This window comes from Diabrotica virgifera, chromosome 10 (genome assembly GCF_917563875.1).
Source record: "Diabrotica virgifera virgifera chromosome 10, PGI_DIABVI_V3a".
Lineage (NCBI taxonomy): Eukaryota > Metazoa > Arthropoda > Insecta > Coleoptera > Chrysomelidae > Diabrotica > Diabrotica virgifera.
The window spans coordinates 34869771-34887474 of NC_065452.1; the positions used below are offsets into that span (position 1 = coordinate 34869771).

General features: G+C 33.5%; 1 protein-coding gene across 1 annotated transcript; it reads left to right on the forward strand.

The window, feature by feature from the left end:
* Window positions 1–13452: 13452 nt before the first annotated feature.
* LOC126893297 (piggyBac transposable element-derived protein 4-like) lies at window positions 13453–16135 on the forward strand. Its single transcript, XM_050663312.1, has 2 exons — window positions 13453–13528; window positions 14057–16135. Exons 1-2 carry the CDS (start codon window positions 13456–13458, stop codon window positions 16039–16041), a joined length of 2058 nt encoding a protein of 685 aa, XP_050519269.1. The 5' UTR covers window positions 13453–13455; the 3' UTR covers window positions 16042–16135.
* Window positions 16136–17704: the final 1569 nt, after the last annotated feature.

Consider the following 17704-nt stretch of genomic DNA (forward strand, 5'->3'; position numbering starts at 1 on the left):
TGTTAATGTTTATATTACTGAATACAAAATTAACACAACCTTTCAATCCCGACAGGTTTGATAAGTTCCTTTTTAACATATAATTACATTTATTTCTGGTTTTTTGTTTATGGCCAGCTGTTTTTTTATTTTTTGTTGCTAAACAAAAGTATTTACCATTTAGTATGAACTAATTTTCTAAATAAAATTTCTAACATGGGTATATGAATTAAATTATTTTTTTTGCCAATATATAGTCCAATAATATATGTATAATCAAATCCTGCATTCAAGTTTACTTTCATATAATAGATATTATCATGTCACTTACAACCTTCCATTTCAGTAATTATAGCTTTTATTATTATAAAATAATCTTTAATAATCTTATAAAAGTCTTTAATAATATTTTCTTTTAAAATACATAATAATTATTAGTACCCGTACTTATTAGTAAGTACATAATTATTTTTCAATTTCAATACTCTGTAATATAATTTGGTATTGCATTTGAAAAAGAAACAATAAATATTCAAAATGTAGTGGTCGGGATTTTTGCTTATGCGAAGATTGTTGCATGTCGGGATTTTGGCCTGTTGGGATTCTGGCGTGTCGGTGTCTTGGCCGTCGGGATTTTGGCTGTCGGGATTTTGGGCGGCACCAATTGCAGAGCATATTGTTAAAAGTATAGACTAGGGCATTTAGCACAAAATAAACCAATTTTTAAATACAGCACCTAGAGACTTACAACTTTTTCATTGTGTTCAGGATGATGTCAGAAAAAAAGTCTACTATATAAAAATGCATTTTAAAGGGCATAAAATCCATCCAAAAGTGTATAAACGTGTCAAAATAAGTGTATTAATGGCCAGGTTTTGTTACTCAGGGGTTTCTCGGGTCGCTGGAGACGAGTACGCGATCAGAACCGACCACCGGAGCACGTGGTACCCAAGTTCATTGCTGAGGCAGGAATCTGCAGTTTCGAGGGTTTTTGGAACTAAATTGATGCAAACAGATTATTTGGGGGTTTTTGGGGTTGCTGAACAAGAAAACTCCAACCCTCGGTGCACCTGGTACCCAAAAACTCTCAAAACTCCAGAAGATAACACGCCTTAGCAGTGACCTTGGGCACCAGGTGCTCCAGGAATCGGTTCTGATTGTGTATTCGTATTCAACAACCCCAAAAATCCCTTTATAATTTATTTTCATCAATTTAGTGTCGATATTTTCTCGAAACTTTAAAAGATGACGTGACACCTAGAGTCCAGGTGCTCCGGTTGTCGTTTTGATGGCATATTTATTTTCAGCAACCCCAAAAACCCCCAGAGAAATTTGTATGCATCAATTTCTTCGAAATTCGAAGTAGTAATAAGCAGGAACCAAAAAGCTTTTGGGTTTAATAAGTTAAGCCTTTTATTCACCATTCATGAAAATTGTAAGTAATAATTCATTGGTATTAAAATATCAATTAATAAAAATAAAAATAATAAATAAAAATTTTCCTTAGATATTAGAATAATATTGTCGTGATTTGCCCTTTTTTAGTGATATATCAATACGTTTTTCTGAATTTTGTTACGTACCTATAATTTTACTTTATTAACTGTTTAATTTTATATAGGTAAGTATGTTAATAATTAGTCCAGAGTAATAAGGATTTTCTCGGGACACTCAAAGATCCAGGTAGCTGACTACTTTTTTAGTTATTGCAGACCTACAGGAAGAAAACCTACATGTTTCCTGCCTAGGGTTCGCGCCCGTTTTTTAATTATTAACAATTTAGTGCGAAAATCACGATTTTTTCGATTTTTTGCACTCCATTCAAAAGCTAAATAGTTGACATAAAATTATAAAATTCAGTTTTTTAGAACATTGAAAAACCTTCAAAATTCCGATTTCTGAAAGTTACAAAGTTAATATGTTGCTACGCAAACTGCAAAATAAATGAAAATCGTTATTTGTTAATAAATTTTACTAAAACTACCTTAGAACTTTAGTTTTTCGCCCAAAGTTGGCTTCTGGTGTACTTAACAAACCTTTAATTAATTAGTTTAAGAGTTATTCTATGTGTTTATCCCAGAAACCTTTATTTTGCAATAAGATAAGATAGAAAATAATGAAGATAGGGCAATTCTGAGTATGCCAGATAAAAGTAGAAGAGTGATAGCATCAAAATGTATTAAAAAAAGATAAAAAATAATTAATAAAGTCACAAATCCTAATGCCAAATTTTTGAAATTTTGTAGTTTATAAACATTTAGAATAACTTTAAAAATGTTGTCGTAGAAACAATCTTTTTATATATTCGAAAATATAGTATTTTAACACGAATTTTCAAATAAAAAAATTTAGCCTGGGTTCATTTGAGACAAAGTTAGCCATATTTTTGTTTAATTCACAGCTAATTTGTTTATAATAATTAAGGAATCTCATTAATGCCATTTTAAATATTGGGATTTGTATTTTTTCTTAAAAAAATTGCACAAACATTGTACCTTCACACTTCACAGCACCCTCTACGATTTTTCAAAAATGTAGTTCAAACGATTACTAGGGGGAAGCTACAAATCCACCGAGTTGAAATACCTAAAAAGCAATTTCAAACGAATATAATTTTCTGTATCTCCGGATCAACTCAATGGATTTTGATCTTTCTTTTTTTAATTTGTATGTAATTTATACGTACATTACAAATATGCAATTTGTTTATAAGTTTATTAATTAATAAACAGTCTAATTTGTTTAAACAATTCTTGAAAAGATATTTTTTTTTGCAAACATCTATTTTTTTAATCTTCATTAATGTATCATTAATGATCTTAGAAAATTAAAGTACACTTTAATAAATAAATGATTTTTATTAGATAATTATTTATTGACGATAATTTATTTATTAAAGTATACCTTAACTTTTTCTATGATTAATAACGATAGTATGATTAAAATCATTGATTTTTGGGGAAAAATTATTTTTTCAAATATTGTTTAAACAAATTAGATTGTTAATTAATTAATAAATGTCTAGACAAATTGCATATTTGTAATGTACAGAAAAATTACATACAAATTAAAAAAAGAACGATCAAAATATATATTCAGTAGATCCCGAGATATAGAAAATGGTAGTAGTTTTAAGTTGCCTTTTTTAATTTTTGAACTCGTGCATTTGTCGGCTCCCAGTTCCCCCTTCACTTACCACGACTAGTCACCAGCTGAACTAGATTTTTAAACATTCGTGTAAAAAAAACCAGCTTTTCTAATATGTAAAATGATTTTTTCTACGGACCATATTTTTAAAGTTATTCTAAATGTTTATCTATCTATCTATCAGCGAGGTTCCTACAGCCTCTGCCGCTTCTCGCATTTCGACCGCTATCGTTTTCTGTCCATCCATTCGTCTTCTTTGATGGCTCTATCTTTCATGATGTGCCGTACATTTTCTTCCCAGGCAACTGAAGGTCTTCCCCTTCTTCTTTGGTGTGGTATGTAATTTAAAGCTTTCTTTGGCCATCTACCTTCATTCATTCGTTTCACGTGACCATACCACACTAGTTGTCTAGTTTCAATTTTATCTACACTGGAATATACAGTATTTGTCCTCCTTCTAATATCTTCATTCCTGATGTGATCTTTTTTAGATATACCACACGCTCTCCTTAGATAATCCATTTCTACTACTTCTATTCTTTTCCTATCTTTTTTGTCATCTGCCAAACTTCTGCCCCATTCAGCTGGGAAGTTTGACGTTGAATTACATAGTCGATTATCGAGCGCAGATTCCTAGTAGGTTGTATCCATGTAAATTTGTGGATGTCTCTATGTTGAAAAAATCCATTCATAATCTTGAGAGACATTGTTTCACAAAAATCTCTAAGACGCATTCCGTTGTCATTGGTTATTTGTTCCCCATATCTTCCTACGACTCTATTATTTTCTTCTCTACCTACTCTGCCGTTTAAATCTCCTAGTACATAGATTTCACAGTTATCTTTAACTTGAGAGATTATTTCATTCATCTTGTCGTAGAAATCGTCTTTACTTTCTGGATCTGCATCTTCATTTGGGGCATACACTCCGACAATTACGATATTGTGCCCATTATTTGTCATTTCCAGCATCAACAGTTGTTCATTTACTTCAGTCCACGATTTAATATTATTTTTAAGATTTTTTCGAATAGCAATAGAGACTCCTCTCTTAGCTCTGTTATCTTTGCTCACTCCACTGAAGATATGTATATACTCTCCTATCTCTTCATTTCCTTTTCCCATTTTCTTGGTTTCGGTAAGAACACATACATCTATTTTTCTTTCCGCTAATTCTTTGAATACTTCTGCTTGTTTGGTTATAAGTCCTTGCACATTCCATGTAGCCAATATCATTTTCCTTTTCCGTTGCATTAGTCGTCTTTGTTTTGATCCGTCCGCATTCCGAGGCGTTTTGTCGAAATTTGTAGCATTTATTTCTTTTGACAAGGGACGAGTTGCTAGCCCATCGCCTCAACCCTCCTCCTTTATCCGGGCTTGGGACCGGCACCGGCATTTACTGAGCTACTCAATCCACCCAGCACTTACCGGAGGCGGAGTTCCTCTAAATGTTTATAAACTACAAAATTTCACAAATTTAGCATTAGGATTTTTGACTATATTAGATAATTTTTTTATTTTTTTTAGAACATTTTGATAGCATCTGTTTTCTACTTTCATTTGGCATACGCAGAATTACCTTATCTTCATTATTTTCTGTCTTATGTTATTGCAAAATAAAGGTCTTTGGGATAAACAATTAAAATAACTCTAAAACTAATTAATGGATCGGTCTCAAATTTTGATGGTTTGTTAAGTATCCCAATACCCAACTTTGGGTGAAACACTAAAGTTAAGGTAGTTGTAGTAAAAGTTATTAACAAATAACGATTTTCATTTATTTTGCAGTTTGCGTAGCAACAAATTAACTTTTAAACTTTTAAAAATCGGCATTTTGAAGGTTTTTTAATGTTCTAAAAAATTAAATTTTGTAATTTTATGTTAACTATATAGCTTTTGAATGGGGTGCAAAAAATCGAAAAAATCGCGATTTTTTCGAAAAAACTCTAGGCAGGAAACAGGTAGGTTTTCTTCCTATAGGTCTACAATAACTAAAAAAGAAGTCAGCTACCTGGATCTTTGAGTGTCCCAAACATGGTCTATTTCTGGCTTATTACCCTGGAGATTATTATTTGTAGTTTAGCGTGATTTATTTCATGTAAAGTTTGGTTAGTAAGATTTGAGTCCTTTATAAATCTTCGGTCAAGATTTATTCATGCCCTATGATTCTATAGTTCCTACAATTCAGTATTTCATTTTTTTCTTTTAACTAATTGGTATCTACCTGTTGTGCAACTTTTGTTTCTCTATTAGTCACATCCATACCCTTCCAAATAATGCTCTCAACTCTGAGCAACCATGTCTTCGTATCTTCCTGGTATACGACTGGATTTTTACCATCTTAAGTCACCCTTGGTCCACGTAAGGATAATTATCGTCCTAATCTTCTTTTTACGATTTTTCTTTCCTCCGATCGTCATAACGAAGAAGAAAGTAAAAATGTGTTACCACGGTAAGGCCTAAAAAACCTGTCTTAACTCTCGTTTTCAGTTTTGGTACGCCAATGAAAGCAACCGGTTTCAGAAATAAACCATCGGACACCAGTCCTTATCTTGCGACATGATGATAAGTCCATTTCTTAAATGCTTTTCTATACTGAAAGAGTGACCGTATTGATCATCACTTAATTTTTATCGGAACATTGAAAAACACTATTTACAAGATTATAAATTGTTCCTCTTCGCTACCTACATCACTTTTGAATATAATTAGTTTAATTTAATGCAGTATTAGCGAGAGATTAAGTACTTTTATATGTGGAAGAATGTTGTTTTGACTTTGTACCTTTTGGCGGTTTGAGATGGGTTTATTTTATTTGAGCACGCTCTAATATTTCTTTAGGTACCTAGTTATATAAATAATTGGAAATCAATTGCTATTTATAAGTGTCATTGTAATTAATCTTATTATTTATGTTATTACATAATCTGAGGGATCAGATGATACCAAAATGGAGGAGTTCTATACCACAACATTTCGAATTAAAGAATATACAGTACAGTAAGATATAATAAGGAAAGTAAATATATACAAAATAAGGGACATCTACCAAAATAAAACAAATAAGACACTATAAAAAATAGAAAAAATTAAAGAACAAGAAAGAAGAATTAATTAAAATAGAAAATTAAAAATAAAAATCAGCTAAAGAATCTGTGTAATTAAGAAAAACCAAAAACAAACCAGATAGTAGGTACACAGACCCAGTCAAAGTGGCTATAATGAAAAAAAAAACAGCATGAAAAACACGTGTAAACAGAGGATCCAAGCGACAAAGATCTTTATAAAAATAAAATGGCGGAAAAGGCATTTAAGGAGGTGAAACAAAAATCCTGGGAACAATTTGGGAACAGCTTAAATGAAGGCTACCTATAAAAATGACAATAGATTCTTTTGCTGAACTTAGAGAGATAAGTAAAAGAATACAAAAATTTATTGGGACGGACAACCGAAAATATAAAAACGAACAAATTCAACAAACAATTAAAGATAACAAGAGCCTCAAAGTTCTAAGAAGACAATTAACAAACGGCAAAAAAGATATAACGAAATTAAAGGATAGAGATGGAAATATCATCATCAACAGAGATGAATTATTAAAGGTAGTAAGAAGACTTCTATACAGAACTATACAACAGCCAACAAAACCATGATGAGCCACTAGAAGATTCAGGAAAAAGGTAAGTCAACCAAGGATCGGAATTGATGCCTGATATATCAACAGACGAAATCAGGAAATCATTGACAAAAATGAAAATAAATAAAGCTCCGGGAGAAGACAACATCGTTATAGAAGCCGTAAAGATTGGAGGAGACAGACTTTTAAACAACATAAAGGAATTGTTCAACTTATGTCTGCACCGAAGTGAAACACCTATAAGATGGCATGGTGCACTTACCATCTTATTACACAAAAAGGGCGATCCAACAGACCTCGAGAATTACCGCCCCATAAGCCTATTAGACCACATCTACAAGTTATTCACAAGAATAATAACAAATAGACTGGAAACAAAATTGAATTTTTACCAACCTAGAGAACAGGCGGGTTTTAGGAAAAACTTTGGCACTAACGACCACCTACACTGCATAAAAGGAATTATAGAAAAATCTACCGAATACAACCGACCATTGGTCCTGGCTTTCGTAGACTTTCGCAAAGCATGTGATACGATAGAAATTAACAGCATAATGAGAGCATTGGAGGAAAGTCGTATAGATTATCGGTAGGTACTCCAAACTGATAGCGAACATACCTATACAATAATGCAACCATGACCGTCCGACTACCTAAAGATACCAAACTCTTCCCCAAACTCTTTACGGCAGTACTTAAACATGCTTTCAAACAATTGGAGTGGGACGCCAAAGGAATAAATGTCGACGGTGAAAGGCTCTCCCACCTACGATTCGCAGACGACATAGTTCTTATAAGACAACTTAAAAGAGATTAGAACTATGCTTACTGAGTTAGATGCCGCCTGTAAAAAAGTTGGTTTAAACATAAATTTTGGAAAGACACAATACATGATAAAACTGGTACCAAACGAAAATCCAAAAGTCGACGTCAACGAAATAGCATTGGTCCATAAATATAAATACTTGGGGCATGAAATCCAAATTTCCAGGGACAATCAAACTGCCGAATTACAGAGAAGGATCACCTTAGCATGGGACGCCTATGGAGCTCTATCAGACATCTTCAAGAGCAACTTGCCAAATTATTTGAAAAGGAAGACGTTCAACCAATGTGTGCTTCCAGTCATGACTTACGACGCCGAAATATTATCGTTAACCCTGGCCACAGCAATGAAAGTTAGAGTGGCCCAAAGAAGAATGGAACGGTCACTACTTGGACTGACTCTCAGAGACAGGGTCAGAAAAGAAGAAATCAGAAGAAGGACAGGCGTCACAGATGTCATAGAGCGAGTAGCATGGCTGAAGTGGAATTGGGTGGGCCATGTAGCCAGAATGAAGGACGGGAGGTGGACCCAAAAAATTACAGTGTGGAGACCAAGAGAAGACAGAAGTAGGGGAACAAGGGGCTTGTTGTAACAGGGGTAAGTAGTAACACGGCTTTTTCGTAGGTTATTTGACCGTTTTTAACTAATTTAGCTGACTCAATCTTATTCTCTTATCGCCCTGCAAATGACACCGTCTAGCCAGCCATCCTCCGATAGTTGCAAATAGTAGTTTTGTGCACGTGCTTCATTTGGATGAGGTAATTTAAAATTTGACTCTCATAAAATTTTGGTTATCGCTATTGTTTTAGATGGAAATGAATCTTTCGGTGTTCATTTCTTTTCTAAATTTAGTTATACTTTGATGTTGCTTAACGATTTTACGATTAGCAAGATATTTTTACAGTTATTTTAATAAATATACAAAAGTGTGCTACGGGGTATGTTGTAACAAAACGTTGGGGCTTGTTGTAACATGTTACAAATTGCGCTGAATCTTACTAAATTTATGATCTGCAATATAAAAACGTATTATGTATTTAGTTTAGTAATAGTCCAGAAGGCTTTTGACAAAGTAAGACATGAAAAATTAGTCCAAATTCTAAAGACAAAAAACATAGACAAAAGGGACTTACGAATAATAACAAACCTTTACTGGAATCAAAGAGCACAAATTGTAATAGATAACGAACCCAGTCCAGAAATTGAAATCGGGAGAGGAGTTCGGCAGGGATGTATTATGTCTCCATTACTCTTTAATGCATATAGTGAAGCCATTTTTGAAGAAGCATTGCTATCTCAAAGTGAAGGAATAATAATTAACGGAAGATCTATTAACAACATAAGATATGCAGATGACACCGTGATTATAGCAAGCTCTGCTGAACAACTCCAACTACTACTGAACAAAACAAACAATTTCTGTAAAGAATATGGACTAAAAATGAATATAAAAAAGACCAAATACATGATAATAACTAAGAAAACAAACATACAAACAAGCATACATTTGGGAAATGTACCGATAGAAAGGGTTGATAAATACAAATACCTAGGAACCTGGATTTCAGAGAAAAATGATCAAACAACAGAAATAGATACCAGGATAGAAATAGCAAGAAATGCGTTTGTAAAAATGAAAACAGTTCTCTGCAACAAAGACCTTAGCTTAGAACTGAGAGCAAGAGCTTTGAGATGCTACGTGTTCTCGATACTACAATATGGACTTGAAAGCTGGACATTAAAGCAAGAACACATAAATAAGCTACAGTCATTTGAAATGTGGTGTTACAGAAGAATGCTTAGAATAGCATGGACACAGAGGAAAACGAACACGGAAGTACTGCGAGAAATGGGTAAAGAATGCGAAATAATAAACACAATAAAAATAAGAAAGTTACAATATCTGGGACACGTAATGAGGGGACCGCGATATGAAATGCTAAGACTGATAATACAGGGAAAGATAAGAGGCGGAAGGAGTATATAGGAAGAAGGAGAGTGTCATGGTTAAAGAATTTAAGGGACTGGTTTAGATGCAGTTCTATAGAACTCTTTAGAGCAGCGGTGGATAGAGTAAAGATAGTGATGATGATATCCAACCTCCGATTAGGAGACGGCACTTGAAGAAGAAGAATAGTCCAGAACGAGACAACATAAAAGAAAATCAGAAAGGGCAACTCATAGCCAGGAAGTGAAGTCTACGAGTTAGGTTCAGCGGAAATTTTAGATAATCAATGTAGCATAAAGCAAGCAAGTAAAACAGCACGGACTGTGTCGTGTATCTTTATAACGATATAGAGAAAAAGAAAAACATTAAGAGTCTACAAGTGGGCTGTACTAAACCAATTATAGTTTTTACAGCCAAAGAAGAAAGTACAATGGCATCGTACATTCTGAAGTGCACCGAAGTATATTTTGGACTAATTTCCATGAAGATGCGAAAACTGCCTTACCAATATGCTGTCAAACTCAGTGCTAAGCAACTTCCTTCTTCTTGGTATCAAAATTATACAGTTGGTCCAGATTGGGTCCAAAATTCTATGCGTAGAAATCTACATTTATATTTAAGAACACCAGAAGCGACCTTATAAGTCGAGCAACATCTTTCAACAGGACCAGCGTTGGTATTTTCTTCGAAATATTTCAAAAAATTCGAATTTTCGTAATGTTACAACCTGCCCCAATAGATGTTACAACTAGCCCCAAGCGCGGGGTAAGTTGTAACAATGCACTTTTTTTTGGTAAAATGCTAGTTGACAAAAAAAATAACAGTCTTCTTAACTTTTCTTCAGTTCAGTTTTATTCAGAAAGAGTTAAACTGGCGTTTAGTGTTTAATTATTGATAATTGGGAAAATAAATGTCAAGATATATTTGATTTTATGAAAATTGTTACAACTAGCCTCCTGCTCCCCTAGAGATAGACCACCTACACGATGGACAAACGACGTCAAAAGGATTGCTGGGAATTGGTAGCAGGAAGCCCAAGATCTACAAAGCTGGAAGAAATTAGGGGAGGGAAATTAGGTTCAACTTTGGATGCAGAAGGCTGTATGATGATGATGAGATTCTTTTGCACAAGGTGAATAGAGAAAGAAGAAATCATTGAAGCAACAAATATAATTAAAAACAAACAGAGAGAGAAAATTGAATATAACCAGAAATTATGAAATTGGTGAAATAATTTTATATAGTTGTTCTGCAAAGTTGTCACAGTACTAGATACTGTTGGAATTATTAACAGAAAGCTAAAAATCGGAGAAAAAGCGGAGTCCATTCATCCGGAGGCAATTATTTTTTACAATAAGTTTTTAATGAAATCAGTAACGAAAAGGTTAAACGTTTATAAAAGGCATTATATTTAATTTCGATTCAGAGATCATTACCGTCTTTCTATGGACCATTTCGAACTCTTTTGTTCTCATCAGGAAAGCAACTGTAATACTGTAATGATGCTCTCATCATTACAGTTGCTTTCCTGATGAGAACAAAAGAGTTCGAAATGGTCCATAGAAAGATGCCCAAGTAGAAATTTTTCGACACATTGGTTGTCAGTACAAACAAATGCACTGTATATAACGTTGCCCGAGAGCATTTTCAGTTGTTTCGGCCAACGTCCCCTATCCCGACTGACATTACGATGTTACAACTTTAAGTAATACCTTTAGTTATACGGGCAACTAATTTATTACCATTGTGACAACTACATATCACAGTTCAGTTTTTTCAACAATCGCAACGACTTAAAAACGTTATAATGCTAAACTAATTTACGCCCTGGCCGATTTGGGTTTTCTGGCCGACTCTGAAGTTGTCTGTCACGACCCTAGGTGTTGTTCTAGGTGTGTGACACCTTTTGCGGCAACTTCAGAAGGAGAAAAAGAATTTACTTTATAACCTTATTTTTTTCTTATTATTATATGTTTTATTTTGCTGGAAATTTTCGATTTATTTAACAACCTGTTTGTTTGTTTTTTTAATAGCTAGTTTCCATTCCATTGTCCACTGTTTTATCAGTAGATTTGATAACCTTAATCTTTCAATCTTTGTATCAGCTTTGCTAGACGGGGTTGCCAGGTCAGTTTTTACTCTTTCAGTAGTTTTGCTTTCACAAAATCAGTAGATTCTTTTTAGGCCATGTAAATACAGTATACTTATACAGTAAACTGCATATCCGTCTTAACTTCCCAAGAGGAATTCCAAAAAATTGGAAACCTAATTATTCCAAAACAACAACTGGTAATTACCATTTTTTAGCTAAAATCTACTAAATCAAAAACTAAAATATACTTAAGGATTTTTGGGATATATTTGGGATTTTTGATAATAAAAACAACAGCTAACTTAAGGGGATAGGCGCAAAATGTCGCCCGTTAAAATGTTCAATGTATTTTAAATGTTTTCATTTTTTGCGAATCCTGAGAAAACTAATAAGATTTTGAAAAATTTAAACGCAGAAAGAAAGATTAAGTTATTCCGAGGACTGAAAGTCCCTGAAAACTTCTATAATGTTTATTTTAATAAGTTACAGGGGTGAAAAAAAGACAAAATGTAAAAAAAGACAAAATGTAGTGTCATTTTAATTCCAAATATCTCATTCAAAAGAAACGTTTTGGTTTTTCTAAATAATGCAGTCTTTCATTCTGCGTTTAAAGTTTTCAAAAATACTTATTATAGTTTCCTCATGATTCGAAAAAAATGAATAGGTACATTTATTAACAACTAGAATATTTTCTCATCCACTAATTTTAACAGCTGCATGTCTGGATCAAATTCTTCAAACAATTGTTTCACATTTAACATTAGAAACACGTGAACACAATATTCTGTGTTTTGCAAAGTTACATATGTTTAGATATTTTAGTTTTCCATCGTTAGCTTCTAATAGGCTCACCGAATGCCAGAACTCTTCAATAACACCTGAAATACTGCTTGCACTGTTACTTGAAATCTGCAAGTTTGTTACACAAGAATCCAGTTTCATTTCTCTGTAATATTCATCATCTACGTCCTGAATCTTATTTTCGGTCTTATTTTCGGATTGGGAAATTGTAACCAAATGTGTGAAAATTAATTTAGAAATGGGGTAAATACTATTAAAAAGCAAATTTTATTTTAGTCATAACAAAATGTTGAAATATACCAAAAATCTACTAAAAAATATTACCTACTAGAATATTTTAAACAATATCAAAAATCTACCAAAAAAGTAGAAATCTCCTAAATGTGGCAACGCTGTTAAGGAGAATGCTACACTTTTGACACTGGTCACATGACCTCTCTGTCACCCAATAAGAGGGTGCGTTCTAAAATGGTTGGGATAGTCAGCGCGGCCGGGTTTGGTTGGCGATTGGACTTCTAAGTTGTCTTATCGGTCTAGGGTTGGTAATAAGGTATTTTTTTAGTAATATTGGTAATATTGTTTAATGCACCATTTTGGTTTTACTTGAGATTTTTGGGATGTAAAGAAAATGAAAACACAGAATATAAAAAATGCAGGCATTTTCTGATACCTTTAAAAGCACCATCAATACATTAAATTTATAAAGAACATCTTTAACAGGTTGACTGCCCATGTATAAATAAAAAAAATTGCCCCATATGCCAAGCACATATTAATATTAAACATGCCTTTCTGAAATAATTACTCTTTATTTAAATAAAAAAAAATTCAGAATAATGAAAATTTTTCAAAAAAACCGTTAGCGGGCGTATGCGCCCGCCCGGGCACAGGCGGCATATTTATGCCCGTGGTGCCAGCGGGCGTCGTACTGGCGGTCGCTTATATTCGAGTCTGAACTTGTCAAACAGAGAAGTGCCACAGTGCCAGACCAGACTACTCAGTATATCTTTGACTGTTGTTTGATGTATGTGTTGTGTAACAATGAGTAAACGAAGCAGAAAAATTGTTGAACTTGCTTTGAGAGATGCTGAAATGTCAGGTAATAACGATATTCATTTTTGAAATAGATATTATTTTTTTGAAATCCACGGATTTTTAATTTTTTTGTTATGGTTCTTTTTATGAGGATTTTTCAGTGCGCCACTAACGATAGAAAAAAAGGTAAGTCCGTGATAATATATATTTTAGTGACATGCCATTTTAGTTAAATCTGACAGTTGTCAAATTTTATTTGCAATTGGGCATAAAAACAAATCAATTGTCTTTATTGCATTTATAATATGGTATTTTCTTTGATTTGTATATTCTTATAAATATAAATTGTACAGATTATATTCGTAGATATATTATATAATTAGTAAATAAATTGTTTTCGATTATAGCGTCATCTATCGACAACTAGAATAATCACAGAACTAGAATAATTACCAAAGTAATCACCGACGTGCCTTTTTTTCTGTCATATACAACTTAATGCGTTAGAAAGTTACCGAAAAACTGTGTCGCACTGAAAAATGCTCATGAGAAAAAGCATAGTTACTATATTTCGTATTTTTTATTATTTCAGGTGACGAATCTGACCCCTTTAGTTCACTTGATTCCGATCTTGATCCCATGTTTTTGCCAACCAGTGATGAAGAAATATTATCCAGTTCAGATTTCTCAGACATAGAAGCATCTTCAGACATGTTTTCTCAGAAAATAACATTGTCCAAACCCAAGTCAAATATTAAACGCAAATTGCAATCATCCAAAATCACTTCAAAGAAATTGTGTACGAGGAATGTTTTGGAACAACCAAGCTGTTCTACATCACTTTTGCCCGATGATGCCTCTGAGGAGGAAGAAGAAGTTGCTGATGCTACAGCCACAATTCCATTTACAGCAACAGACGACAATATGTTATCTAAAAATTTGGAAAGGGAACAGAACAATATTTCATCTGAACAATTGGAAGAATTTTTTGATGTTGAAACTTTAGCTCAAACTCAATTAGCAGATACTGACGATATCCAGGAAAATGAGGTTGGAGCAAATCAAAATGTTCTAGAACATACGTGGACGCAGCCAATTGGAAATCATCACGAATTTGAATACTCTGCGGAAGATGGATTATGTGGCAATTACGCTGCAATCCTTATAAATGATTTATCGCCTTATAAGTGTTTTCGTACTTTCGTTGATGATGAAATAATTGACGAGATTGTAAATCAAACAAACTTATATGCTACTCAAATATTGTGTGATTCCAACGATATTACCAATGATTCAAGACTACAGAGATGGGTTCCGACCGATAAAAAAGAAATGATTAGATTTCTTGGTATAGTTGCTTACATGGGTCTGGTAAAAATGCCTTCTTTGGAAAAGTATTGGAGCAACGACGACCTATATAAAAATGTTATTATACCAAAAACTATGTCCCGAAATAGATTTCAGCTGCTTCTTAGAATGTGGCACTTTTCGGATAATGAAAGATGTCCAGAAGGAGATCGTTTATTCAAGGTGCAGCCATTACTAGAAAAACTTATCAAAAATTTTCAAAAAGTTTATACTCCAGGTCGAACATTTTGTGTAGATGAGTCTATCGTTCCATTTCAAGGAAGATTGATATTCAAACAATATATTCCCCAGAAAACGCACAAATACGGAGTAAAACTTTTTAAATTATGCGGTGGCAATGGATATACATGGAATCTACGCATATATGCTGGAAAGGAAACAAGGGAGGGCAACGCTTCTGTACCAACTAACATTGTCATTAATCTCTCAAAGGACCTACTAAATTCAGGACGAACTATTATTGCTGATAACTATTATACAAGTCTTGAACTAACAAATATTTTGTTGGAAAATAAAACACATTATATTGGTACATTGAGAGCTAACCGGCGTGGAAATCCGAAAGATGTCATACTCAAAAAGTTAAAAAGAGGGGAAGTATTTGGACAGGAAAACGAAAAAGGTGTATGCGTCTTGAAGTGGAAAGATAAGAGGGATGTTCTTCTTCTCACTACTAAGCACACTACAGAAACCGTAGCCATACAGCGACGCAGTGGTGTGGTTCATAAACCGAAGGCAATAATTGAATATAATAAAGGAAAGTCATCTATTGACCAATCTGATCAAATGACCTCTTATAATTCATCGTTAAGAAAATCACTAAAGTGGTATCGAAAACTAGCGATAGAATTCATTCTGGGGACAGCGGTTGTAAATTCTCACATAATATACAACCAACTTGCTAACAAAAAAGTAAAAATTACAGAGTTTCGGGAAGAATTAGTGAGATCCCTGCTAACTTATGATGAGATAAATGATGATGAAAGTGAAACAACACAATCGACGTCAACGAAATCAGCACAAATTCATAAGCTACTTAAAAAAGAAGGGCCTTTTAATAAAGCCAGAAGATATTGTAGAGGCTGTTATGCAAAAAAACTTCGTGGAGAAATATCCAAAAATCGTGTAAAAAAAGTTGTGACCTATTGCGATATTTGCGAGGACAAGCCTCACTTTTGTTTGGATTGTTATAATATACATTCAAAGTAGTTATATTAATTTGTTCATAGTATAATGTAGCCTTTTTTCTTGTGTGTAGTAGATTTACTTTAATTTTTTATTAAAAAATAAAAATAAATAAAAATTGTAGTTTTCTTCAATATTTGTCTAGCAATTCTATAACTCGCATTTATATGCGAGCCTTGTATGCCACAGCGGTCGTATACTGTATCTAAAACCATTCTAAATAAGACCGCTGGCAAATATAGACATACAATTTTGTCGAGTGCATAGCGGGCGTATACGCCCGCCGGGGCATATCGGGAAAATTAGGTAGCGGGCGTATACGCCCGCCCTGGCAGTCAACCTGTTAACATAAATTTTGACTTTTATATTAAAATTTGATTTTTTTAAATTTGCATATTTTTTGTCAAAAATGTCGTAAAAAAGTAGCGCGTGTGTTTTTTAAAGGTGAAATATCCATATTTGACGGTAATCTGAGATGCGTTTATAAATTTCAGATCAGGTAATTTTGTTATGTCCTTTATGTATTTATATAAATTTAAATACCTAATACGATGTCAAAATAGTTACCTTTTTGGTTTTCGCATTCACCATACAGGTGTTAAAAATATAGGTAAAAAAACATAACTAGTCTGACTCCTTGAGCAACCATTGCACGCGCAGGTTCTTTTTATAGTCACTTCAGTTGTCTTATGCAACGCTTACGAAACGATGTTGCTTCATAGGAGGTTGCCTAGGCAACGTCAAGACAACTCAAAAATCGTCCACCAAATTAGTGCAGAATAGGGTCGTCTTCTAGGCAATAACAACGTTGTAACAAAACGTTGTCACGCGGTAGACAACGTTGTCGCGTCGACAAATTGCTACTTGGGTGGTAATGATCTCTGAATCGAAATTAAATATAATGCCTTTTATCTACCCACGGTTTTACTCACGTATCGAGTACTAGGAAGCAGATTTATTGATCTTTACCTCGGTGAATTGATACGTTGTTGAGTGCAACTATGTAGACTCCCCATGTCTATACATTCATCACCCTTTTCCTTGCAATTTTTAGAAGGATGGGAATAGGTATAAGAGAGAATCTGTTTCCGAACTAAGAAATCCAAAGATTTTATTATTTTTAAACATTTATTTGTTTGAAAATGGAGTCTTTTGGGTTTCGACATTTTGTTAAACGTTTAATTTACAAATCCTGGTGCTTTGCTGAAAACGTTTATTATATTTTCTCCATAATCTTTTAAAGCAGGAAGACTAAAAACTAACTTCATCGCTATCACTTCTTATGTGCTTCTACAAAAATAAACAAAATAACATCTCACATATTTTGTTTTAGTTTTTTTACAGCGGTTCTGTCTCATTCACAAACACCAGAAGAATAATAATTATGTCAAGGTTACTCAAGAATGAATTATTAAAAAAATCACTCACCACACTTCTGTGGCAATCAGATTGAAATATTAAGTTAGGAATGCAACACAAAATTTGTAAGAATTAACAACTATAGGTATAAATGAGAATGTGGAAAAGAATTCGGAGATGTCCAATGATAATGTCGTCTATTAGTGGGTGTGACAGTCAGTATTGATTTGACAAATAATAGCTACAGAAATATTTTGTAGGCGGGTCAGAGCAATTAACACATGAGTAATTTTTGTTGTCTTCATTTATTGGCCGTTTGGTTTAATTT

Coding starts and splice junctions, on each gene's coding strand:
- LOC126893297 (XM_050663312.1), top strand. CDS start 13,456: ATGTGTTGTGTAACAATGAGTAAACGAAGCAGAAAAATTGTTGAACTT. Junction 13,529..14,056: donor GAGAGATGCTGAAATGTCAG/GTAATAACGATA, acceptor TTATTATTTCAG/GTGACGAATCTGACCCCTTT.